The sequence below is a fragment of the Rhineura floridana genome, chromosome 2 (assembly GCF_030035675.1).
Source record: "Rhineura floridana isolate rRhiFlo1 chromosome 2, rRhiFlo1.hap2, whole genome shotgun sequence".
Lineage (NCBI taxonomy): Eukaryota > Metazoa > Chordata > Lepidosauria > Squamata > Rhineuridae > Rhineura > Rhineura floridana.
In genome coordinates this window covers 174,078,300-174,104,896 of record NC_084481.1, presented here as the reverse complement: position 1 = coordinate 174,104,896, position 26,597 = coordinate 174,078,300, and the positions used below count along the sequence as shown (strand labels likewise).

Genomic DNA, 26,597 nt, shown 5'->3' with positions numbered 1-26,597 from the left:
GGCATTTCTTTCTCCATACAATATCCTTGGAAAAGGACATTGTACTGTTTCCCTGGAGCATTTGATGCTTCAGTTCATGGTGAACTGCAGCTGCAAGCTTGCCAATTAAGTAAAGAAATGGGGGGGGTAGAGAATAACATGCACTGGCTGATATTGTGAATACTGGACTAACAGTAAAAGAGGACATTGCTGGAAATATTGGGCAGTTTGATATGAAAGAGGATACCTGGCCAGACTTATTGTAACAGTTTTAACTGACATGACTTTCACCAACAAATCTTGGGAGGTCTCGTAGGAAGTATTAAGATTTTTCTGTTAGAAATTCTACTAGCCTTCCTCAAAGAAAGGGAGTTGCCACAGAGTTTCCTGGGGGAGAGAATGACTGTAAGGTCCAAGGAGCATTCTTAATTGTTGTGTGCCCCAGTGCATATATTTGGCAGTTAATGCTGGATTGTCCATCCCAGAATAAAGAACCTGTTGTTGCTCTTTCATCCATTAAACTACTGGTATACTACTATTGGCTGCTTCTCATTATCCCATCAAAGACAAAAAGACATGAATTACTTCAACCTGCCCACCTCCACTATTTTTAGATAATTAAGTGTTCTTTAGACAAAATCCACATTGGCATGGGGGATATATAATAATAAAAAAAACACCTTTGTGAATTTGGAAGATTAGGAGTTTTGCCTAATTGAATGTTACAAAAATGCCCTGCTGGGCTGGACTACTGTTGTAGTGACCAGGCTGTTAGATGCTTCTTTGATATCATAATCAGCTTATGGCCTAACGTTATTTGTCCTCACCACCTGGAATTCTGAGATGCGCTGCCTATGAACTCTTTAGGCCTCCCCCGTCCCCCAGTTATGAGATACCCAGCACATTGTGTCAGCTTGTGGCTTCTTGTGGACTATCATTCATTGTTAAGCACCCAAACCAAGTAGTAAGTCAAACATATGACAAAAAATCTGAGGGATTCTGGAACCTGCTGGAGGAGGAGGAGGAATAGTAGGAGCAGTGTGTGTGTGTGTGTGTGTGTGTGTGTGTAAATTTTGTTTAAAATAAAATTAATCTTTCAAATATTTATATGGCTTTCTGTTAATGAAAGGTTAAATATTGAGAACCTAACACAAGTAAAAGGTTAAATACTGAGACCTTGCGATATTAACAACTGTGTACATAAATCCATCCTTTAGCATAGCTAGGAAAGCCAAGGCGGGAGGGGAGGCTCTTCCCGAACTCCCACCGCTGCTGTGAACACTGAAGTCCCATTTAACTATCATGGCAAATAGTAACTGTAGGCACTATCCTCTGATTAAATATTTTTCTGTACAGAAAAATATGCAGAATCTTGAATTCCCAATTCATGATTATAAGGAGATTAACGTTTGCTCTACAATTTTTAATGGATTTTTAGCCAGATGCCTAAGGAACACCCTTTATAAACTGAGTTCACATGTAAAAGATATACAAGATGCATAAAAACAAGATGTTTTACATATGATTAGCATTTTTTCTTAAAACATCTGCACTCTACTCCTATGATTAGACTTATGTAATTTCTAAGCCAAATATATAATTTCTGTAAAACTATACACTGTATAGTATTTTTAACTTTTTTATGCTTAACTTTGTCTCCTTGCATTATGCTGTTACCCCACAATGCTTGATTACAGTTTTGCAGAGTGAATAATAATGTAATTCGGATGAAATTTATAGCATGATAAAATGTGTTGTCCATGTTCCAATGAGAAATGTTCATTCTTACATTTTCTTAATAATCTCTCAACTAGTTCAAAAAGCAGTCTTTACATCTGGGGACGTAAATCGTATTTATTATCCTGTTTGTTACATGATTATTAAATAAATAAATCAGCCAAAAGTTCCCACCAAGTCACTGACAGCCTGAAACTTGTAATTATGTTTAATTGTGATTTGCACTCACCAGAAGTGAGTGGGAACAAGTCTTTTTCTGCCATGCTGAGTGCTAGTTTCCACCCTGATACTGTGTGTGTGTTAAGAAATACCATTATAGCTGGCTCCATGGTGGCTAAAGAACATTCATGATGTTTCATGGGAAAGCTGTTCCCATCCTGCCTGCTTTCTGTGTGCTATAATAATTTCAAGTAAGGTCCTGTACCAGATGTCAAGTGGGGGAGGTTCTTGGTATAGCAAGGTTGACCTACATAGCTCTCCTAGCACAATATACGTGACTAGTTTATGACATTGCCAAAATGTTATACTGTGATGGTGAGTGACTCACTAGGCCTAACTGTAAGCGCTTGTTCCTCATAGGACTGGATATTAGGGTGTGATCCTGAGATAGGTAGAAAAATGCTGGCTCCTGACCAGAGTGCATGAATACCTTCTTCAGCTGCAGGAAACCTCCTTAGACTAATGATGAAGAGTTCAGATGCCCATATTTTAAGAGTTCTCTGTTGCTATTTTGCCTTTGCTATCCATGGGATCTTTCTTCCTGGATCCATGTGGTATCTGAGGCCAGTTTTAATATACATCTTTATGTGTACATCCAGTTTCAAGTGTAGAAGTGAAATGGCTGGAACACAGTGAGATGCTGTCTAAGAGGAAAGGAATGTGGAAAACTATTGAAGGAGAATTGAGAGAGGCTTTGTGTTTATTTATCCCATTAATTTAGCCCCTCATCTTGTCATCGAAATAAACAGGGGTCTTTGCTTAGGTTCCTTGATAAATCTAATGTAAAATCTTTCTCATATTATCAAAAAATGTGTATATTCTGTCGTTCTTAGGCGGTGCACATGAAGGTCTTCAGCATTTGGGTCCTTATGGAAATATACCAAATATTGTAGCTGAGTTGACAGGTGACAACATACCTAAAGATTTCAGTGAAGATCAGGGATACCCAGATCCTCCAAATCCCTGCCCAATAGGAAAAACAGGTAAGTTGCATGGACTTACTACAGGATTTTGTGTTAAATTCTGCAAATATTTGTAGTGGTTAGTTTCTGAATTATTTTATGCTCATATGGAATGGACTTGGTATAGCTATAGATTTAAAATCTAGGTCTAAATTATGCTTTACAACATTGGTGGGGAACCTTTTTCAGCAAAAGAGCCACATTTTCTTCTAGGTAACCAAGGGCCACATACCAGTCAGGGAGTGGGGCCAGAGATAAAATTGGGCAGAGTAATGCTTCAAATTTTACCTCTGTACAATCAGTTTCTACACACACATCTCATCTGTCCCTCCAACCAGAGAAACAAGAGGCACTAACAGAGTTGGAGGACACATTCCAGCCAGGAAAAACACTCAAAAGAGGATGTGAAGCAGGGCCACTAGGGGTGTTGCATGCAGAGAATGCCATAGGTTAGATAGACTTGTAGGATCCCATTCAGTCTATGGGCCTGAGATTTCCCACTCCTGCTTTACAATAATCCTCATTTCCTGATCAGACTAAGTAATGCACATAATTGCAAAAATTAAATTATGTTTAATTTGCATAATTTGTTCTGCTTCCTGGATGCAGGTTTTGAAAGTTTTGGCCATTTTTGCCAAAGGGGACGTAACAGGAAGGATGGATATTGGGGACTAATGAGTAATGGGAACAGAGACAAGTAGGGATGAGGGAGTGAAAAGGAATCATACAGGGGAGTGACAGCTTGACCATAGTCTTCTTTTGCATACCTGACCAGTATTTTGTTCAGATGTTGATGGTCATGTTGTGGGGAGAGGTGGAAAATTAATGAAATTATATATTCCATTGTACCAACACATAACTTAAACACCCTATGCAGATTTTGAGGTTATTCACACAATCCTTTTCAAGGATACTTGTAATAATCCTAAGCGCACTTACCAGGAAGCAAGTCTCACTTAAATGCCTAAGGTCAGGAGTCAGCAACCCTTCAACTAAATAGTGTAAATTGTAAATTAAAACCATGCAGCCCGATTAGGGTTGCCAGGTCGGAACCATTCAAAAACCTGAGAAAATGGGGGCGGGCCCTGGTGACGTCACGGGGTGGGCCCTGGTGACATCACAGGGCGGGCCCTGGTGATGTCATTAAACATGATACATTGTATCAACCACAGTTGCTTGGAGCATACCATTCAAAAAAAAATTCTCTGATTGGAGATTAAAATAGAAATCTTACCTAAAATAGGGTGTTCCTAAGTCCATCTGAAGTGACAAGGTCATTCTTTCTCACAAGCTTAGGGTGATGCAAAATGGAAATGGACTGCCTTCAAGTTGATCCCAGATAGGGTCTTCATGGTAAGCAGTATTCAGACAGAGGTGGTTTACTATTGCCTTCCTCTGAGTCTGAGAGGCAGTGACTGGCCCAAGGTCACCCAGGGAGCTTCATGGCTGTGTGGGGATTCGAACCCTGGTCTCCCAGGTTTTAGTCCAATACTCTAACCACTACACCATACTGGCTCTCAACCCATAATACAAAGTTCTAATATTTAATTCCTCAATGGCCATGTTACTATATAAGCTTTTTTCCAGGATCCCTTAATTATAGGGTGATTGTGATAATGAAAAATCCACCCTCAGTCAGGGAAAAGTCTTGAATGAGCATAGTTTGGGGGGCTCTTCTAGATGAAGCTTTTGTTGTGCACTCGCTCTACCTTATTCACTGAATTTTTCAGAGGGTCCTATTCTTAAATTGCTCCTGTTCTTAAAACAAGCTGTCATTATTTAAATGGAAACTGTCATGTCACAAATTAAAAACACATTTTAAAAAAAAAAATGGAGTGGGGGTGGGGAGAAAAACACAGCTCTAGGGGAGGGCAGTGCACCCATTTGCCCCACGCTAGATACAGGGCAGGACCAAGTGGGCAGAAAGTAGATTGGGATAAATCTCATGGGTGCTTTGCTGAAGTTTCTGGCTCTGTAGTTGGATGCACGGAGGCAATCTCTGCCACACTGTAAATTGCCAGGTGACATTCACCGGCTCCAATGAGTTCAAGGACCAGTGGCAAAAGATCAGCTAAGAATCAGGTTTCCATAATAAACTCAGTTTTGCAAAAGCTGTTGTGTATCCTTAGCAGTTCTCTACAGTTCAGTAACTTGACATGGCCTTTATTAGGGAAGGACAGACAAATGAGAGGTGATAAAGAAAAGAGGGTGAGAGAAAGAGAGAAAAGAAGGGTGTCCAGCTTGCTTTTGGCTTTATGTTCACCTACTGCCAGCTCTGTCAGAAGTGACAGTAGGAAGAAAGAAGTGTGCATGTGTGTGCCCACACCACGGCAAGCGAAATCTCTCTCTCAAGCCACCTCCTGTTTTAAAAAGGACTGTTTATGTTCAAGCACAGTGGGTTTTATTTCTATAACGAGAGGCGCCAAGGTTTTGAGCATGTTGGAAAGCTTATACCCTCTGACCAGGATGCCCTTTGGCCTAGTTCTTAATGTATGGCTGAGGGTGGCTATAATCACTTAGCAGCAAAAGAAATGCACTCTGCACACCCTCAGAGGTACTTTGCTTCACTACTGCCATAGCTGAGCACTGTCATGGAAAAGTGGTTTAGGGGTTGAGCACTGACTCAGATTAAGCCCTGGTCACAGAGACTGTCCCTCTGTAGCATGTTAGGGAGGGCTAATGTCTCTGGACAAGAACACACCCACCCCGTGCACTAACCAGTTAACCACTCTATATGAGATTCAGTGAGGTTGGAACACCCCAGGATCAAATCCCTGCTGGGCCATGAAGCTCTCAGCCTAGCCTACCTCACAGGGTTGGTATGAAGATGTGTGGAGGTCTTTTCTTTTTAAAGAATATGTTTATTCAAGATTTTCTTCTGTCTGTCCTGAAGTTCTGCTAGTTAATTTCATTGAATGTCTGAAGTTCTAGCACTGTGAGAGAGGGAGATGAACTTCCCCACATCATGCATAATATTTATTATGCCCCCCTCCCTTGCACACACACACTTAGTTGACTTTTTTGTACACTAAAAAGATCCAAACACTTTGCCCTTTATGAAGGATGGCTAGATCAGTCTATTTCTGGCCTAAGCCAGTTTCACATACCTTCATTCCTAAATATTTTCTGTCCTGTTTCCATATAAATTTGTGATTTTTTTAATGCACAGAATGCAATTCATTTTTGTATTTTTTTAAATAGGCATGTTGTGGGCATTTTGCCTTATTTATTACCTTATTGTGGGCATTATTCATTTAATGACATTTGTGTACTGCTTAATCATAAGAAACTTCTAAATGCTTTACATCAAATACTAATTGGTGTATGCATGCATTTTTAGCCTAAAAGATGCCATTTTTTCCCGACACACTTTCAGTAAAATACAGATTTTATATGCTTTTTGGTACATTCTTGGGATGGGCCCCCCCAGCCAGAGGGAGGAGGGGTGAAGCCGCTGGCCATCCTTTCCGGAATAGGAGCTCCGGGGCTAAGAAGGAGCCGGCCTGGCCTGCCCTCCACGGCTCCTGCTGAGGCTGCCAGGCCGTGTGTCTCAGCAGCGGTTGCTAGGAGACGGGGCCCACGCGGCCTGTCAGCCTCAGCAGGAGCCGTGGAGGGCAGGCCGGGCCGGCTCCTTCTTAGCCCCGGAGCCGGTTCCCCTGCTCAGGAAAGGACGGCCGGTGGCTTCACCCCTCCTGCTGTGGGTGCCGCTGGGCAGCAGCGGCCGCGATGGCCCCCCCAGCCAGAGACTGCCGAGCCCCATCGTGGCTGCTGCCACCCAGTGGTGCCCACAGCAGGAGGGGTGAAGCGGCCGGCCATCCTTTCCGGAGCAGGAGCTCCGGCGGGGCTAAGAAGGAGCCGGCCCGGCCTGCCCTCCACGGCTCCTGCTGAGGCTGACAGGCCGCATGGGCCCCGTCTCGGCAGCGGTTGCTAGGAGACGGGGCCCACGCAGCCTGTGAGCCTCAGCAGGAGCCATGGAGGGCAGGCTGGGCCGGCTCCTTCTTAGCCCCGGAGCCGGTTCCCCTGCTCAGGAAAGGACGGCCGGCGGCTTCACCCCTCCTGCTGTGGGCGCCGCTGGGCGGCAGTGGCTGCGATGGGCCCCCCCAGTCAGAGACTGCTGAGCCCCATCGCGGCTGCTGCCACCCAGGAGCACCCACAGCAGGAGGGGTGAAGCGGCCGGCTGTCCTTTCCCCCAGCCAGAGACTGCTGAGCCCCAGGGGAACTGGCTCCGGACCGGGGCTAAGAAGGAGCCGGCCCAGCCTGGCCTCCACTGCCACCGCTCGCCTCCACCCATCACCCTCACCTGTACTTCTGTGGGTGGCGGGAGCGGGCAGGGGCTGCTGCTGGAGGGGTCCCTGCTGCAGGGGCGGCAGCTGCTCAGTCGTCGTCTCTAGTCCCTGCCTGCGGCTGCCTGACTGAGAAAGGGCAGGAAGGCGGCCAGCCCAGCCCAACGTATGTGTGTGTCAATCATGCATGCGTGGCTGAGGGGGCCAATGAAAAGCCGGAGATCCTCCAGTCTAAACAAAGTATTGCCGGAGGCTGGAGACGGCCCCCTTTTGCCGGAGACTCCGGCAGAAAACCGGAGACCTGGCAACCCTGAGCCTGATCCTATTCATGCTTACTTTGTTCTGTGGTAAGTGTGCATAGGATTGTTGACCAACAGCAAAATCCTATGCACATCTACTCAGAAGTAAATCTCACTGAGTTCAGTGGGACTTAAAATGTCAAGATTGAAATCATAACTCTAGTAGAATTAGTCTATTTATTTCTGCCTTCCTCTTCCCCTTGTTTCTTACTTTTAAAATTACAGCCAGAATGTTAGTGGTTCAGCTAAAATAATGCATCCAGCTATGAAAATGATAGCATTCCTTGGAAATTGCTGCTGTCTGTGTAAAGCTGCCCTCATGGATACCTTCTGAGTGAAGAATCATATTTTACTAGTATTTAAGCAAGGTGGTTTTCAGATATTTAAATATAAACTCCAGTCAGTTTCCTCACTGAGGTTTGTGGGCTGGCTTATTGAAAGATAGGCCTCTCTTAGTAGTTTCCATAGCAAGATGTTCTGTCTAGATTTAAACAGTTTGGCACCTGAACCTTTCACCAGTAGGGCCCCCGCTGATCTGTTGTAGACTCATCCCTTTCCTGAATTAGTAAACAGAGTTTGGCACATCATGGCTTTCTTTCTTTTTCAGGACTGGCCATTTGGCTTTTCTATTCTATAACATCTGTAAGGTAGCTAAGTTAAAAAAAAACAAAAAAACCAGGAGTCAGCAGTTACAAACATTAGGGAATCTGTGTGGAAATACAGTTGTTGTTGTTGTTGTAATGTGCCTCCAAGCTGATTACGACTAATGGCGACCCTATGAATCGGTGACATCAGACTAAAAAGTTAGTGGTGCTGAAGAATTGATGAATTGATACCTGTGCTGAAGAAATCATTTTTGTTTGTAGAGAGAAGCTGGACTCTCTAGTTAGAGAAAAGGAGAGGGAGGGAGGCCAGATATAGGCCAGACTGAAGCCTTTCCGCCATCTGTGTGGCTTTCCAGTTCATGATAAGATCAAGGGAGTACCTATGAAATTTAGCAGGATTCCTTTTGCAGTAAGTAATAAAGTTAAAATATTATTCACTGAACAGAGCGAGAAAGTCCCAATATTGACTAGGACTGCCTTTCCCAACCAGTGTGCCTCCAGATGTTGTTGGACCACAATTCCCATCTTTCCTGACCATTAGCAATGCTGGCTGAGGCTGATGGGAGTTGTGGTCCAACAACATCTGGAGGCACACTGGTTGGGAAAGGCTGGACTAGGAGATAGATTTCACCAGCATAAATTAATCTCTCCCTATTTTTTTTTTGACTGCTCATAGCAGTATCATGGAAAACCACTACTAATGTCTGTGCAAGGGCATTATGCCTTGGCTACCAAAATAAATCTACAGTCTCATTACTCCCCCGCCTCCCCAAACATCAGTTGACCTTTGCAGCAAGCCATGGTGTAATACACACAGATCTTAATATTCTTGAATGCCTGTTTAGATATTGGACAATGCCTAAATTTCTGAATGGAGGTGGGCCAGTGATCTGATACCGACGAGTTGAACCATTCACAAGATTTGTACACTTGCATTTGAATGTGTATATCCATGTGTGCATGAAAAAATCAACTTGCCCTGGTAAAACATTGTGAATCCACACTTTTGACTGCAAGATACTACAAACTGCATGAGTACAAATTAAAAAAAAATACAATTTTAGGTTTATTCATTTTTTAGATTTATATCCTACCTTTCCTCCAAGGAGCTGAAGGTGCTGTACATGGTACTCCCCCTCCCAATATTTCATCAGAACAACCATGTGAAGTAGGTTAGGCCGAGAGGCAGACTGGCTCAAGGTCACCCAGTGAGTTTGGTGGCTGTGTGGTGATTTGAACCCTGATCTACCAGGTCCTAATCTAGCACTCTAACCACTGCACCACACATATATATATGGAGAGGCAAAGGAAGAGGAAGAACCTCAAAATGGAGCAAATAAATAAATCTTTATCAAATTTAGTTCTTGTAAAATGCAAAGAAAACATGGTGAGCATGTCTTGTCTGAAGACAAATTTCTTCTGGGGCACTTATTGAGAATAAGGTTATTCTATCAAGGCAGCAACTTATTGTCAATAAGTGCCCTGGAAGAAGCTTGTCTTCAACAGGCAAATTCCAGTTGACCTTTTTTACCTCCTCCCTCTCTTAATACTAGAACTTGGGGACATCTGATGAAGCTGAATGTCAGAAGATTCAGGACAGACAAAAGAATGTACTTCTTCACACAGTGCATGGTTAAACTATGGATGGAATTCACTACCACAAAAGTGAATGGCTTTAAAAGAGGATTAGACAAATCCATGGAGATAAGGCTATGAGCCACAGTGGCTCTTGTTCCTCCACTGTTCCTCCTCTGAATGCCAGTTGCTGGGAATGGCAGGTGAGAATGCTGTTGCACTCAGATCCTGCTTGTGGGCTTCCCAAGGGAATCTGGTTTACCACTTTGAAAACAGTGTGCCTGGACTAGATAGGCTTTTGGCCTGATCTAGCAGGCTCTTATGTTCTTAGCATTTTACAAGAATTGTATCTGACTGATTTCTTAGCTCTATTTTGAGGCTCCACTTCTTTTGATTTGTGGTGCTGCCCCTTTATTTCTTGGGTTAATATATGGTCAGCAAATTGTTCTACTACCACATTAATTTATGATCCAGCAGGAAGAAATCAGCAAAGAAATGAATTTTACTTTGTGTCTACTACAAGTAACTGTGGAAGTGAGTGTTATTTCCAAGGGGGAAAATGCTATTTTCTAATTTCCCATCCCTTTATTATAAAATTCATTGCACATGCTCATGATGTGGTTTTGTTGATATATTACAAGATGTCAAGCAGCTCAGGTTTCCCAAAATATTTTTACAGTTGATGATGGATGCCTTGAAAACACACCAGATACAGCACAGTTCAGCAAAGAATACCAACTGCACCAGCACCTTTTTGACCCAGAACATGACTATCCCAGCATGGGAAAATGGGTATGTAAATCTTGTTTTCGTCTAACATCTCCAAATAATGCTTAGTTAAATGTGCTATTACACAGCTATTTCTGTAACACATTTTCTCTAGGAGGACAGTATGATGTCAAATATATTGAAGACTTTTAGGCCATTGAATATTAAATATTTAGATCAAGCATACTGGAGACTTGTAATTACCATTAAGAGTCATTAGTCAACTATACTCTTACTATTTGCTACAGTCACTATAACTTGTGACTGTAGAATAAAGAAGGCTGCACTACAAGGCTACTATAAACTTTCAATTTTGCTCATCACAGTCTAAAAGCTGTCAGTGCTCAGTTATTGATAAATGCATTGGGTTGGCAACACTTGTTCTTGCTGCAATCATAAGAAAATGATTAATCAATTACAGTTGGCTCAATTTTAGATTTACAGCTTTAATTACTTTTTGGATTCCTAAACTTTTAGTTAGCCATGTTACAATTACCAAGTGCTGGAAATTCTTATGTTGTGTTTGATTACCAAAGGTTGCAGCATTAAACATACCAGATGTTGAACTCAAATTAACTATTTATGCTTGCTCCACTTATCTTAGTCTATTATTTATAAGTACTTTGTTTTTGTAACACTACTTTGAGAACTGTCAAGTGCTTGTGTCTAAAGACACGTTCCTGAAAATATCAGCTGTGATCCAGAGTCGATCCCATTGATTTCAGTGGGATAGATCTAGGGACACGCTTAACTTTCACTAAAATCAATGGGTTAAACATGCCTAACTTTGGCTAGCTCATACCAGTAGTATGTTGTTGTTAAAATACACTACACACCCTTAATTTGTGTTGCAAAATACATTAGCACGCCTCTTATAAACCAGTAGCTCATTCCATGATGGAAGAAAGGCTGGAGATAAATATAAGAAAATAACATTAAATAAATATGATGTTAATTCTAGATAATATTACCTACATTCTTTTGAAAACAAAATGAGATCTGAATATGTGTATGTCTGGGTGGAGTGTCAGTTTTAGGGAACTGAAATGGCACTGAAAATTAAGAATGATAGGTTTACCTTTCATAGGATGCTTTGGTCTAGCATGGATAAGAAGATTGCTATCTCTCAAGGAAAAAAACGATTTGGGGGATATCCACACGTCTTCACAAAACATTTGTGAAGACAAAGTATGGTTCGCACTCTCAGAGCTCAAATAATACACCCTCCTGGATTATTAATTTATTATTATTATTATTATTGCTACCACATAATAACAACAATAAAGTACATCCAGCTGGATAATTTATTGTTATTATCATCACCATTCTTTTTATTATTACTACTATTGCAGAATTGTATCCCAACTTGCAGCTAACAAAAGGAATAATAAAATGCAATGAAAACCAACAAAAAATATTAATGATCTTAATTCTAGTCAACAACCATCACCATCATCCCCACAGACATACCTGATACTGGCTGGGATACAAGAAGTGTGGTTTTCCGTGTGTACACAATATGGATTCAGGGGGGATGGTACAACGGGGCTTTTCAGACTCCCATCTCTTCCTTTTGTATGTTTCTGAATTGAAGTGCAAGAAGTACAATTCTCCTCCTTAAAATAAAATCCTGTGATATAAAATACTCTTAATTCTTGTTCAGTTCAAATGGGAACAAGAGATAACATTTCATCAAAAGTCTGAACTCTCCAGTTGGAGAGATTTATGGGGCATGCTGTATTTTCAGATTTACACTTATTGGATGAATAATATATCAGATTTCATAACCTTATCTGCACTCTGCTGCCTATTATATTGTAAGATTAGTTATGGTTTTAAAATATTCTCAGACAGACAAAACAAAATATGATCTTTTTTGAACCAAAGCAGTTGAGCCGAGTCTGTCTTTTCTTTCACAAAGCATTTTTTAGCTTTAATTGCAGTCCAGCTTTTTTTAAGTTATAGGAAGACTTTTCTTTTATAAAAGATTCAGGTAAAGCAATATACTACGAGAACCTACAACTGATACAGTGCTTCCTAGAGGAAATAATGTACACTTCTGTTGTTGTTGTTTTTGCATGTTAAATTTGATTTTTCCCCAAGTGAGTTTGCACAAATTATTATAGCCAAGAATGTCTCTCCTTGGCCAATTTCATTTCTGTTTCCTTGTCTCTTTGGCACAGCTCTGGTGAAATAGTTGAGGTCAGGCAAAAGCTATGGCTTGTGAACTTAGGGTTTAAATTAACATGAGAAATACCAAACAGATAATATTTGGCACAAATCACTTTAGCCCTCAAGCCAAGCAATCCTATACTTACATTATGCTGGGTCTAGAGATGGGCTGCTGTTGTGCCAGAATGACCACCAAATCCAATGCATGCTCAGCCTAAGAGGGGAAACACACAAGAAAATATATATACAAAAATGGCATAGTAAACCCCACCCAACATCCCTGGAAACAAATGTCATGTTGGGGGCAAAAGAAAGGGAGCTCCACATACTGCAAGCACTACATCACCACTCCCTAACTACTCAGTCACAGCTGTAGACAAGTATCAGAAATATCCTGGGGCATATTTCCTCCCCTTCTCTTCTAGCCCCAACACCCAGTCACAGTTGCCAGCAGAGAGGCTTCAGGATGAGCCATGATCTGGTGGGATAGTTCTCATTTTACATAATGGCAGTCCCTGATTTGAATCCAGGGGAAACCCCATAGTAGGAAAGTTGGAGAGTCTCTGCCTCCCATCTGTACACATTGAAGCCATTCAGCAAAAGTGCTGCATAGACCAATAATTTAGTCCCTGCACAGGCCGGCCAGCCATTCTCCTGTGACCAAGCCACCATTTTTATACTATTTCACCTGATATGGCAGCCCAATCAAGTAGCATCCCATCATGTTCATGCTTCCCTCCCCCCAGCTGACTGCCTCACACCAGGGGCAGGAGCACCCATCTGACTTGTGCACGTGATAGAACCTTCGGTAGCAGAGAGGAAGAGCAACTGCCTCTGAGCCCATCAAGCTCTTTCCTTCCCCGCTGCTGCCCAAGTCTCATCCCGAAGCCAGCTGAAGTCAGATCATACTGGGCTGTGAGCACTCTAGTCGCCTACACCAAAGCATTTCCATTGGCCACACCTGGAGGGGGAACGGGTCGATCTGCCGATCATTTGTCAAATCTCTCAAGCGAATTTTAAAAAACAACAACACTCAAGCTGCTCCCACCAGGTTTTACAGTAAAAAGGGGCAGGGTTTGTGTGCCCCTGTTTTCAGAAAAAGAGGTGGAGACGCACTAGAACCGGCAGAACAGCAAGTGGGTCATACCCTGTATCTCGACCGATGGAAAAGCTCTGCTGGGGGTGTTCTGTGATTGTATCAATCACACAGGGGCAGCATCTTGAATTGTGCTAGTATTGCAACACTAGTGGCAGATCATAGTTTTTCCCTATGAGTCTGGCCATCACAGCGGGTATTAGCTCCACCTATCGTGCGAAGGCAAGAATGTCTTTGAAGTCAAGACTAGGGGCGTCAGGCCCCTCCCACTCTCCAGTTCATTCTTGCCTTCCTGCGAACAAGATTGAAATCCTATCATTGAGTTCCTATAGCGTAGAATTTAGCTAAGTTGTTTTCGTATTTGTTTACTTTGTGTTTAAATGTCATTTATCTCTGTTGCTTGTTTGAGGTTCTTTCCTCAGAGACCGTGGCTGAGGTTCTCCCTGATTGGTCTTTAACCTTTTATTTTTCGTTTATTCTCCTGCTTGTTTGAGGACCCCCACAGAGACCGCGGCTGCGGTGTTCTGTGGTTTCTGGCCGTTTTGAGCTTCGGCAGATCGCAGCTCTTTCTCTCCCGTAGCGGTTTTTCCCTGTCTCAAGCCGCGCTCTGTGGAGCCCTTGGAGAGACCGCGGCTGCGGTTCTCTCCCAGGCGGGAGCCTGCGGCTGCGGCTCCCTGCCTTTTTTCCAACCTATTTTTACCTGTCGGGGTTCTGCCTCCCTAGAGCCTGGTGATCCGGCTCTCTCTCCGCAACTTAAATTTCGCCGCGGAGAGCCCTGCTCCCGGCGGCGGCAGCGGCTTGCCTCCTGCTGCCTCATCCCTCACAGGCTTCTCTCGGCACTTTGATTTCGCCGCGGAGAGTCCTGCTCCCGGCGGCCGCAGCGGCTTGCCTACTGCTGCCTTATCCCGCACAGGCTTCTATCTGCTCTTTCTTCTTGGGGGTTTCTTGGAGCCGCTAGTGCGGCTATCGGCCCCGCGGCTCCCCCTGCGAGGCTGTGCTGAGCTACCCTTCCCCCAGTTTGTTACCAGACGGCCGCCATAGCTCTGTCTTTCTCCGCCATTTTTAGATCATTTTTTCCCGCTCTCCTTTTTTCCGTGCGCCATTTTTGTTGAATTCAAATTTCCCGCCTTTTTTGTTACCCCTTTATTAACCATCGGATACCTTCCCTGCAAGCTATCTGTATGTGTGTTGTCTGTGTGTTGTAGACAGAGTTACACAGGGCTTCCTCACACACAAAATTACTGTGACTGTATCATCAAGGCTGGAGTTTTAATACAGTGGCTGACTTGTACTAAATTTGAATTATATTCAGTACCATCAAGGCTGGAGCTTTAAATCAGTGGCTGACCTGTACTAAATCTGAATTATATTCAGTATTATCAAGACTGGAGCTTTAATATCAGTGGCTGACTCGTACTAAATCTGAATTATATTCAGTGTTATCAAGGCTGGAGCTTTAAGATCAGTGGCTGACTTGTACTAAATTTGAATTATATTCAATATCATCAAGGCTGGAGCTTTAATATCAGTGGCTGACTTGTACTGAATCTGAATTATATTCAGTATTATCAAGGCTGGAGCTTTAATATCAGTGGCTGACTTGTACAAAATCTGAATTATATTCAGTATTATCAAGGCTGGAGCTTTAATATCAGTGGCTGACTGGTAATAAATTTGAATTATATTCAGTATCATCAAGGCTGGAGCCTTAATATCAGTGCTGACTTGTACTAAATCCGAATTATATTCAGTACATCCTGCTCCTTCTGTGGCCGTGTACCACGCCTGAAATCCAGCCTACAGCACTAATCTGAACTATATTTTGTACATCCTGCCCCCTCTGTGGCCGTGTACCAAACCTAAAATACAGCCTATATTATACTAACGCTGATACCACAGTGCATTCTGCCCCCTCTGTGGCAGTGCACTTCGCCATCTGCCAGTGTATTCTACCCCCTCCGTGGTCGTACGCTGTGCCAGTTCGGGTCTTTACATCCTGCCCCCTCCGTGACAGTGTACTGCAACCAAGTTAATATAAGATGGCAGAACAGCCAGGCATGTCGCAATCAGCCAATATGATGCCAGATCAGCCAGGCATGTCACAAACAGCCAAGCCACAACACTCCAAGGTGACTAAGTCTAAGCATGTTAAAGTAATGGCTAAGACAAAACGTATTTCCAGCCATAACAAACCAAAGCGGCCACGCTATGCCTCTGTGCCAACCACCACCACTACCACAGCAACTCAGGCACACATAAACGATATACTTCATTCCCCTGCTGCTTCCTCTGACGAGGAGGTTTTTGCTGGCTTTCCCACTCAGCTTTCACCTAACCAGCCTCCCTCCGTTTTACCGCCCCGAACATCTGCTCCAATACCGGCTCAGGCACAAACATCTGCCACAACCGGGCTGCAGCTGTCCCCTGATTTCCTCTCCCAACTTCAAGCCATGCTGGCATTTATCACCCAAATGCAGTCACTACCACAAGTTCCGGCCATACCTCAACTCAACATGGACCAACGTGCGTGTCATGAAGCTCATCCTTCCTGCTCACCAAATCCCTTCGATATAGCCAGAGGCAGATGTATTGACGAAGCCTCGTATGCAGAGGAGTCAACCTTCACCGACCATGTTGAAGGAGATGACTGGAGCAACGATTCAGATCATGAGGAGGATACATCGTATCGCTTGTTTAATGCCTCAGACTATCAGCCCCTGGCATGCAGGGTAGTTAATACCCTTGGTCTACAGACTGCGCCTTCAACTTCTTCCGCACCAGCCATCAAAGGGGCCAAGGTTCTCAAATCTCCTGCACTTATTGAACACTACATCCCAGTGCCGGACCCAATTGCCAAATTGGTCTCTGAAGAATGGGCTCAACCATTTCAATCTCGCCACTTCAAGAACCTGGCTGACAGGCTTTACGCCCTAGCTCCAGACTTTGCCACCAAGTTACACGTCCCTGGCATAGACGAACCAATCGCTCGCCTCATTTCACGATCCCTTTTGCCCAGGGAAGGGGAATCCCAACTAAAGGACACTACTGAGCGTCGAATAGACTTCACCCTCCGCAAAAACCACGAGGCCACTGCCCTATCCACGCGTGCCTCCGCTTCAGCCTCCATTTTCTACAGAGCAGCTATGATGTGGCTGGATGGTCTTCTAGAGGACACTAAACCTGATCCTGTCGCCCTCAGAAGGTCACTGGTAAAGTTGCGTAAGACAGCAGCTTTTGTGCCCGATGCCACCTTGGATGCCACTCATTTGGGGGCACGAGCCATGACGGCTCAGATAGTCGCTCGACGGACCCTCTGGCTTCGCCACTGGCAGGCTGATTCAGCGGCCAGAATGAATCTGGCCAGGTCTCCTTACTCCGGATCGTTACTCTTCGGCGAGGAAGCTCTAAAGGCAGTGCTGGTTGATCCAAAAGACGCCCACAAACCGGTTCTGGCCATTGTCCAGAACATCGACCATAGGCCTTCCAGGCGCTTTCCTTCCTTCCATACTAACCAGCCCTTTTGAGGAACGCGGCCAGGAGGACGAGGCCACAATGTCAGATTCTATGACCCCAATTCATCCAGGGGCTCCTGGAACCGACGCTTCCAGGGCAGAGACCTACGGCTGACTTGTCAACGTCGACAAAAGCCATCTCTAACCAACCCAACGCCTACTACATCTAGGGGCAATGTTGGATACCCTGCAGGCAATGATATTCCTGGCTCCAGATCGCATCACTGCCATCACAAGCATCGCAAGGTCCCTGATGTAACAAACATCAGCAGACGTCATGCTTCTAGCCACGGCGCTCGGAATGTTCATTTCTACAATCCATATTGTGCCATGGGCTCGAGCCCACACTCGGCATCTGCAATGGACTTTACTGCCCTTTCAACAGGACATTGCCAGCTCCAACCATTGCAAAGTTCGCTTGATCCCCGCACTGTGCCTATCATTCCGCTGGTGGACGAGGTCCCAACACCTCTCCAAGGGCACGCCGTTCAGAGAACCACACAGATCTGTTGTAACCACAGATACCAGCCTCATAGACTGGGGAGCCCACTGCAACTCCCAGTACGTTCAGGGGGTTTGGTCCACCACGGAGCAGACTCAAAGCATCAACTGGCTGGAGCTAAAAGCTGTACATTTAGCTCTAATTCATTTTCAGTCTCTGTTCCCTTTGGACCATGTCCTCATTCGAACGGACAACACGCGTGTAAAATCACATTTGAACAGACAGGGGGGCACCAGGTCTCGTCCTCTGCAGGACTTAACCTCCCTCACCTTCGTCTGTGCAGAACAACATCTACAATCCCTGAAAGCAGAACATCTCAGACGGATTTGGAATGTGACAGCAGACTGGCTCAGCAGACAACAGGTGTTTCCGGGGGAATGGAAACTTCACTCAGCCATTTTCCATCGTCTTCAGAGTCGGTTCGGCGAATGCTCAATCGACCTGTTTGCCTCCAGTCGCAATTGCCAGCTTCCCAGGTACCTTGCCCGATACCTGGATTCAACAGCGGAAGCCATGGATGCTCTGACAATACCGTAGCCAGACGGTCTCTTGTACGCCTTTCCTCCCATACCATTGTTAGCCAAAACCTTGAGGAAGGCGTGAGCCGAGAGGGCACAGCTGGTTCTGATAGCACCATTTTGGCCACGCCGACCGTGGTTCTCAGATCTTCTGGCAATGTCGATGATGGATCCTTGGACACTTCCAATCAGGCCAGACCTCCTATCCCAGGGTCCAGTACTGCACCAGGACCCTACTTGGCTCAATCTAACAGCGTGGCGTTTGAACGGGGACATTTGAGGTCAGCTGGACTGTCTGACGCTGTGATTGATATTATTTTGGCCTCGAGAAGACCATCTACCACTCGTATTTATCAACATACCTGGGTGGCTTTCTCCAAGTGGTGTCAGTCCCACTACCATGATCCACCCAGGCCACTGTGCATCAGGTGCTGCAATTTCTCCATAGCGGCTTTATGATGGGACTTCGACCCAACACTCTACGTCGACATGCGTCCACTCTGTCGTCCATTCTCTCAGTGTCCTCTCCTGGAGCTCCTATTTCCTCAGATCTGTTCATCAAACGTTTTTTGAGGGGAGTCGCCCTTCGCTCTCCGGCTGTTGTCCATCGGTTTCCCTCATGGAGTTTGCCGAAAGTTCTGCAGGCTTTGCAACGCCCTCCGTTTGAACCCATCAGGACTGTGCCCCTACGTATGCTGTCCTTCAAGGTCTTGTTTCTGATCGCAATCACATCTGCCAGACGCGTTTCGGAGTTGGGCGCATTGTCTTCTGCTCGACACCTCTGCGTCTTCCATAAGGACTCTGTTGTGCTGAAGACTGATCCTTCCTTTCGTCCCAAGGTCGATTCAGTTTTTCATTGCAACCAGGACATTTTTTTGCCTTCCTTTTGCCCGAATCCTACCCATCCTCTCGAGAAGTCTTGGCATTCATTAGATGTCTGGAGGGCTCTCAAGACCTACCTGTCTAGGACCCAAGAGATTCGACGAACGGAGTCTCTGTTTGTATCCTTTCATCCAAGGTTTATGGGGCATAAAGTATCCAATCCTACCTTATCCCGTTGGTTGAGGGCATGTATTTCTTTAGCATATGAGTCTCTGAAGCTGTGAGTTCCAGCTAGTATAACGGCTCATTCTACCAGGTCAGCTGCCACTTCGGCTGCTTTTGCCACTAATGCTCCTGTTGCCGATATTTGTAGGGCTGCAGTCTGGTCTACCCCACACTCGTTTATAAGGCATTATAAAATTGATCGCTATGCCTCTGCTGACACATCTTTTGGCAGATGAGTGTTGCAACAGGTTCTTAATGAGGATTAGCATCCGGTCCCACCCTGTATGGGCTGCTTTGGTACATCCCGCTGTGATGGCCGGACTCATAGGGAAAATGGACCATTGGTCTCACCTGAAGGGTGATTTTCCTCTGAGTCCGGACATCACGACCCTCCCAGTTGGGGGATGACTATATATTTTCTAATGTGTTATATATTACTGTTACGCTATTATATTTAAATTTAAAAGTGAAGTCAAGACTTCTAGTTCTGTTATACCGCTATGTTGGAGTCATGTTACTATGCATGGTACTATTGTGTTATTTTCCTGCTGCCAGGCCTGTTGGCCTTGTTCTTGTATTTTTAGATATCTTTCCTTAGACTCGCTGCGAATGAACTGGAGAGTGGGAGGGGCCTGACGCCCCTAGTCTTGACTTCAAAGACATTCTTGCCTTCGCACGATAGGTGGAGCTAATACCCGCTGTGATGTCTGGACTCATAGGAAAATCACCCTTCAGGTGAGACCAATGGTCCAACCTCTCAGCTGGCAGTCTCAAGTACACAATGTGCACTAAAGAGTTTGTTTCTTTACAAATCAAGGTTTCATTTCAGAAGTGATTGTTTTATGAATCTCTCACTACTTCTCTTGATACTGTGATGTTGGGTCAATTATAGAACAATTGCACAATAATCTGTTTTTTTTAAAATATAGCTTTTCTCCTAATCTCTCTTAACTCTTTTTCTTTTGTGGTTCTACTGAATAATCCCAGTTGAAACAGAATCTGCTGAGCATGTGTCTGACATTCCAGACCTTATTTGAGCTCACTACATCTATGAAATATAGCAATATGTGGAAACACTTGTAGAGGCTGTGGACATAGTCTTCACCCTTTTTCTCTCTTCTTTTTTTTAACAGTTCTTCTGTCTGCCAAGACAACCTTATTTATGTATTTATTTATTTTAAAATATTTCTATCCCGCCTTTCTACCCTATAATAGGGCACTCAGGGTGGCTTACAAAAATAAAAACAAACACGAACATAATAAAATTGTAAACAGTAAAATCACAAAAACATTAAAATACAATTAAAATACATAAAATACTACACACACACACACACAGAGGGAGTGTTACTAAAGGGACTACAAAGGTAAAATTTAACGTAGAAGGCATACAATCAGTGTCAGGCTCTACCTTCAGTCCCTCCCAAAGGCCCTCTGGAACAAGATCATTTTCAGAAGTCTCTGGAAAACCAACAGGTAGGGAGCAGAGCGAACTTCTTGGGGTAGGGTATTCCAGAGCTTGGGGGCCACAGCTGAAAAAGCTCTCTCCCGTGTGCCTGTCAATCTAACATCTTTCACTCCAGGCATGCAGAGGAGACCAGAGGCAGATGATCTTAAATCTCAGACAGGTACATATGGGCATAAGCGGTCCATCAGGTATATTGGTCCAAGGCCGTTTAGGGCTTTAAAGGTCAGAACCAGCACTTTGAATTGGGCCTGGAAACAAATTGGGAGCCAGTGGAGTCAATAAAGCACAGGGGTGATATGGTCCCTGCGCTGTGCTCCAGTTAACATTCTGGCTGCTGCATTTTGAACCAACTGCAATTTCCGAACCATTTTCAAAGGCAGCCTCACAGATTGTTTTACAGTAATCAAGCCTCAATGTCACCAATGCATGTGTCACTGTGGCCAAGTCAACTGCCTCCAGGAACGGATGCAGCTGGTAGACCATTTTTAGATGGCCAAAAGCACTCCTGGCTACCTGATATTCAAGCAGCAGGGCAGGATCCAGGAGGACTTCCAAACTGCGGACCTACTCCTTCAAGGGGAGTGCAACCCCATCCAGAACAGGTTGCAACCCCGTCCCTGGTGCAGTTTTTCCTTGATCAGCAACACTTCCGTCTCGTCTGGATTAAGTTTCAGTTCGTTAGCCCATCCAGCCCTTCACAGCCTCCAGGCACCAGTTTAGGATAAGCACTGTCTCCCTGCAATCATGTGGTAGGGAGAGATAGAGCTGAGTGTCATCAGCATATTGACGACATTGTACTCCAAATCTCCTGATGACCTCTCCCAGCGGTTTCATATAAATGTTAAAGAGCATGGGAGACAGAATGGAACCTTGTGGCACCCCACAGGCCAACACCCAGGGGGTCGAGCAGTAGTCTCCCAGCACCACTTTCTGGGTCCTGTCCGTCAGGTAGGACTGGAGCCACCATAAAACAGTGCCTCCCAATCCCATTCCAGCTAGACGGCCTAGAAGGATACCATGGTCAATCGTATCAAAGGCCGCAGAGAGGTCCAGCAGCACCAACAGGGATGCACTCCCCCTGTCTGATGCACGGCATAGGTCATCAAGCAGGGCGACCAAGGCAGTTTCTGTCCCATGACCAGGTCTGAAGCCTGATTGAAAAGGGTCTAACTCTAGATAGTCCAATTCATCCAGGAAAACTTGGAGCTGAGCAGCCACTACCCTCTCAATCACCTTGCCCAGAAAGGGGAGATTAGAGACTGGGCAGAAGTTGTTAAGATCTGCAGGTTCTAACGAAGGCTTTTTTAACAAAGGTCTTATCACAGCCTCCTTCAACAATGTTGCATAGAACCTTCCCTTAGGGAGGTGTTAATTAAATATGCCAACCAGTCAGCCACTCCCCCTCTGGAAGATTTGATTAACCAGGATGGGCAAGGGTCAAGGGAACAAGTAGTGGCCCTCGATTCTCCCAGAAACCTGTCCACATCCTCAGGCTTTGGCAATTTTTAAGAGGTTCACTCTATTAAAAGTGTTCTAGACCAAATAGGTTTTATAAAAATTAAGTGTATGAGGGTGCTGTTTAAATTAAGGAAGGGATTGCGACTAGGATTACTGTATCCAGAGGGTGCTTAACAGTTTGCAGGGGAAGCAGTTGAGATAAAAAGAATGATTTAAAAGCATTAAAAATTGCACACAAAAGCCATCAGGAACAACTGCTTCATTAAAAAATGCCCTGCCCCAACTGACGGCTCTGGTCTTCCTTGCAATTTTAACAATGTCCTTATACTGTAAGGATGGGGAACTTGTGGCCATCTGGATGTTGCTGAGATACAATCCCCATCATTTCTAAACATTGGCCATACTAGCCAGGGCTGATGGGAGCTGGAGTCCAACAACATCTGAAGGGCCACAGGTTCCACATCCCTGCTCTACTGAATGAAGACAGTTGGTACATTTGCACAGTAATGCCTGGCAGAGGGACTTCCTACCCCAGTGCCTGATGTCTTTTTAGCCGGAAACTGAACTTGGGACTTTATGCATGCAAAGTTTGTGCTCTACTACTGAGCTATTTTTCCACTCTGACTCTTCCCTCACTGAGACAGTTCCGATTAAAACCACAATGCAACTTAAAATAATCATATATTCCTATTCTTATAATGGTTGATGACACTGACAGTCCCAGAAGAATAGCAAGATATTTTATTAATAGCTGCAGTAATTCAAATGTTTTCTTGTGGTTTATCTTTCCAACAACATGGCATTCTCTCCTAAACTGCTTTCCAAAATATTCATATGCTAATATTTAGATGGCACAAAGTCTCGCTTGAAAAGAAGAGTTATAAAATTTGATCCATACTTTGTGTTTTTTCTTCTTTCAGAATAAGAATTTACTCTTTGAGAAAATGAAGGGTGGACCGAAAAGAAAGAAAAGGGTAATTTTCGGAACACAACTTGTTTTCATTTTAGTGCCTTACTACAGGATAAGGTAAAAATACAAAGTAAAATAAGATTGTTGAAAGAACTATGACTAGTACATCTATATTAAAACTTGGACTTAGTCCATAATTCCAGAAAATATCTGTGATAAGCATTACAACTTTTGCAGAATTTTCTTCAGTCTAAGTCAGTATTCCCAATATTCTAGCCAAGGCATTTGGTTTTTGAATTAAAACTGGACGTACACTTCACTCTTGCACCCCCTTTCAGAGTAAAGAAGAGCAAGGACAACCCACCCTTTTGGTGTGCTTCATAGAATCAGAGGGAGATATCCAGTGCTCGTCATACTCATAGTAAACCCGTTGACATCAATTGAGTTGTGTAGCTTAAGTCCATTGGTTTCTCAGTCTATGAGTATGACTTAGTTCAGGATCACTCATTGAATTGTAGGTTGACTTTTAGGCTGGCTAATCCAATATCTTGCTTGATGCAGGAAATCCAGATCTAAAGTATCCCCAACAGATAGTTTTCCAGTCTCTGGTTGAAGACTCTAGAGAGGGAGAACCCATCATACCCCTAGGTCACTGTTCTTCAACCTTGGGTCCCCAGATTTTGTTGGACTACAACTCCCATCATCCCCAGACAGCATGGTCAGTGGTTAGAGATGATGGGAGTTGTAGTCCATCAACAACTAGGGAGCCAAGGTTGGAGAACATTCCCTAGGTAACGGTTTCATTTTTTAACTGCTCTTATACCAGGTTTCTACCTGATATTTAAGTAAAATATACCCTCCAGTAATTTAAGTCCATTAGATGTAATTCTGCCCTCTTTACCCTCTTCTGTGTGACAGCCCTTCAAGTATTTGAAGAGTACTAACATGTTCCCTATGAGTCGTCTTCAGGCTAAACACACCCAGTTCCTTCAGCCTTTCTTCATAGGACTTGTTTTCCATACCACTGACAATTTTTGTGCTCCTCTGAACCCATTCTGAGGGCACGCCATTCTGCTACTTTCCAACAATTAGACGATCCAGATCCAATCAAAGCATGATGTGGTAGAATCACTTGCCCCATCGGATGGTGACTGGAAGAAGAAGAAGTCTATGTCTGTGTTAGAATTGCTTAATATGTTTTTTTAATAATGTTTTAACCCTTTTTTAAAGTTGTTGTTTTTTAAAAACATTTTTAACGCTGTTTTGTTTTAATGTATTTTAAGATCTGTTTTTATGATGTTTTAAAGTGTTTTTAGCGCTTTGTTTGCTGCCCTGGGCTCCTGCTGGGAGGAAGGGGGGATACAAATTAAATAATAAACAAATAATAAAATAAAATAAGAGGGTGTAAGAGCAGTGACTTGTGTCTCTGACTTCTTTGGGCTGACATTAAAATTAAAATTTCCACTTCACGCTCACAATTCTTTCATGGCATGCTAGTTTAAGAATTACTGGTCTAAATTTTAGTCTGTTAGAAGACAGCGAACAATACTCAAATACAAACATGTGATGTACAATACCATTTAAAAGCTACATGAACAACCATTCAAAATACCTTTTTTCTTTTGCATGCACATCTGCTTTGAATGCTATAATACTTCTCTCCAGCATACAGAATTTTAATGCATTTGTTTCAAGTAACATGTGCCAATCAGATTGCTCTAGTAAACACCAGCACTCTGCTAGATCTCCAGGGATTGATATTTGGCTGCTAATTGAAGTTAGTGGGCAACACAGCCACACTAAAAAAGCCCACTGTGCACAGACAGACATCAAAGTCATTACCTCCATTTAACAGCATATTAGCAACTGTAGACTTCAACCTATTCTTAAACCTATGCTCATAAGCATCCAACACACAGACAAGTTGACTGTCACTCAAAGTGCTCTCTCTTATATCTAATGCCAACTCTTCTCTCATTTCTTCAGCCTCAGTAAAGTGAGCAATTTTACGCTTGTTTTTAATGTTTTTTTGCACATCTCTTTGAGTTTCACTTTTCTGAAAGAAAAACATAATAATAAAAATAATTAAGATAGGTACTGATCCACCCATTGAATAGATGTAGTAAGAGGTAGCAGACAATCCTATGCTTCAGTGCTTCATTCCATCTTCAGATTGCCACCAGATGCAGACTTCATGCCTTCGACATCAGCCAATTCCCTCTCCCGCCCCCCAGCTGCTCTGTTTACCATTTAAGATGATGAAGAGTTTTGGAGAACCTAAATACTTACACACTATTTTGTGATATTTTGGTTATCCTAATAAAGGTATTATTGTAATATGGGTTTTGATTTTTTTTAATGGGCCTTTACTTTTTACTAGTGGGCAGTGTCTTATCTTTATAGATAAGGAACCTAACAGAAAGGATGATGAAGTGCCTCGGTCAAGGCCTCAGAAAAAAATCTGTGTTATATCAAGTTTAGGATTCACTTACTGTTACAAATCACAGATACTTGGGAAGCCAAATAGTGCTGCTGTTGATTGTATGATGTGTTTTTCCACCTTTATTTTAATTACCTTGTCTAGAATTTATTAGGTAGGCCACCATTATCCCTGTTTTACAGAATTGAGGATGAGGAAGAATAATTTGGCTACACTCCTAAACACTCTTACCAGAGAGTAAGCCTCACTTAATACTTTTGAATATTTCCCTGGATTCTTTCCTATTTCTAATCAAATTAAAATATATTTTCAGAGTGTAAATCCATACCTTCAAGGACAAAGACTGGACAATGTTGTAGCAAAGAAGTCTGTTCCACATTTTTCAGATGAAGAGAAAGAGACTGCAGAAACTGAATGAAGCTTCACGGAAAGCTCTAATACTGCTTCTGTGTGTATATATATATATGTAATCAGTGATTCAAATCCTCATAGTGGCTGCATGTTTATTACTTATATAATGGTTGCTGAAAAGCAGCTGGATTTATAATGTTCTCCTAGATACATGAAAACACCATTGTATTTTTATTACGTTATGACAATAGGAAGCTCTTTCTTTACTTAAACCTGGAACAAGCTTTTAAAAATTGATAATTTTAATAACTGGTGTGAATTAAATGGCTTTATGAAGCAGCTTGTAAAAAGGAGGACAATTTTTTAACATTTTCCGATTCGGTACTTATAATGTGATGTTTGTTCTCTAGGAACGATTATTTCATGAAGTTGTGTTTGTAAACAATAGCCTAATTCACAATAAATGTCAAATAGTTGCTATTTGTTTTAATAAACACTGAAAGCAATCTCAGTATTTGCATGGAGATATAAACGTGTTTCAGATTATTTTTGAGGAAATGCCTTGTCCTATTTACTGTAAGGCAAATTATAAAATTTGCTATGAATTGAGACAACACGGTGAAGCATTTTGGCGGCTGCTTTTTATTGCCTCAGAAATGATACCTGACTTACTTGCTGGTAAACCTTGGGTTCACA

General features: G+C 43.4%; 1 protein-coding gene across 2 annotated transcripts in view; it reads left to right on the top strand.

Annotated features, from left to right (window-relative positions):
- The window catches only part of SCG5 (secretogranin V), a 44,815-nt gene extending 18,539 nt beyond the window's left edge, over window positions 1–26,276 (top strand). Inside the window, exons 4-7 of one of the 2 annotated variants that reach the window (XM_061611495.1) lie at window positions 2,769–2,918; window positions 10,339–10,451; window positions 23,121–23,174; window positions 25,864–26,276. In XM_061611495.1, coding sequence (XP_061467479.1) covers window positions 2,769–2,918; window positions 10,339–10,451; window positions 23,121–23,174; window positions 25,864–25,968 — 422 coding nt within the window. In that variant the 3' untranslated portion in view covers window positions 25,969–26,276. Of the gene's footprint in view, window positions 1–2,768; window positions 2,919–10,338; window positions 10,452–23,120; window positions 23,228–25,863 lie in introns of both variants that reach the window. The other variant, XM_061611496.1, reaches the window with a different exon arrangement.
- Window positions 26,277–26,597: the final 321 nt, after the last annotated feature.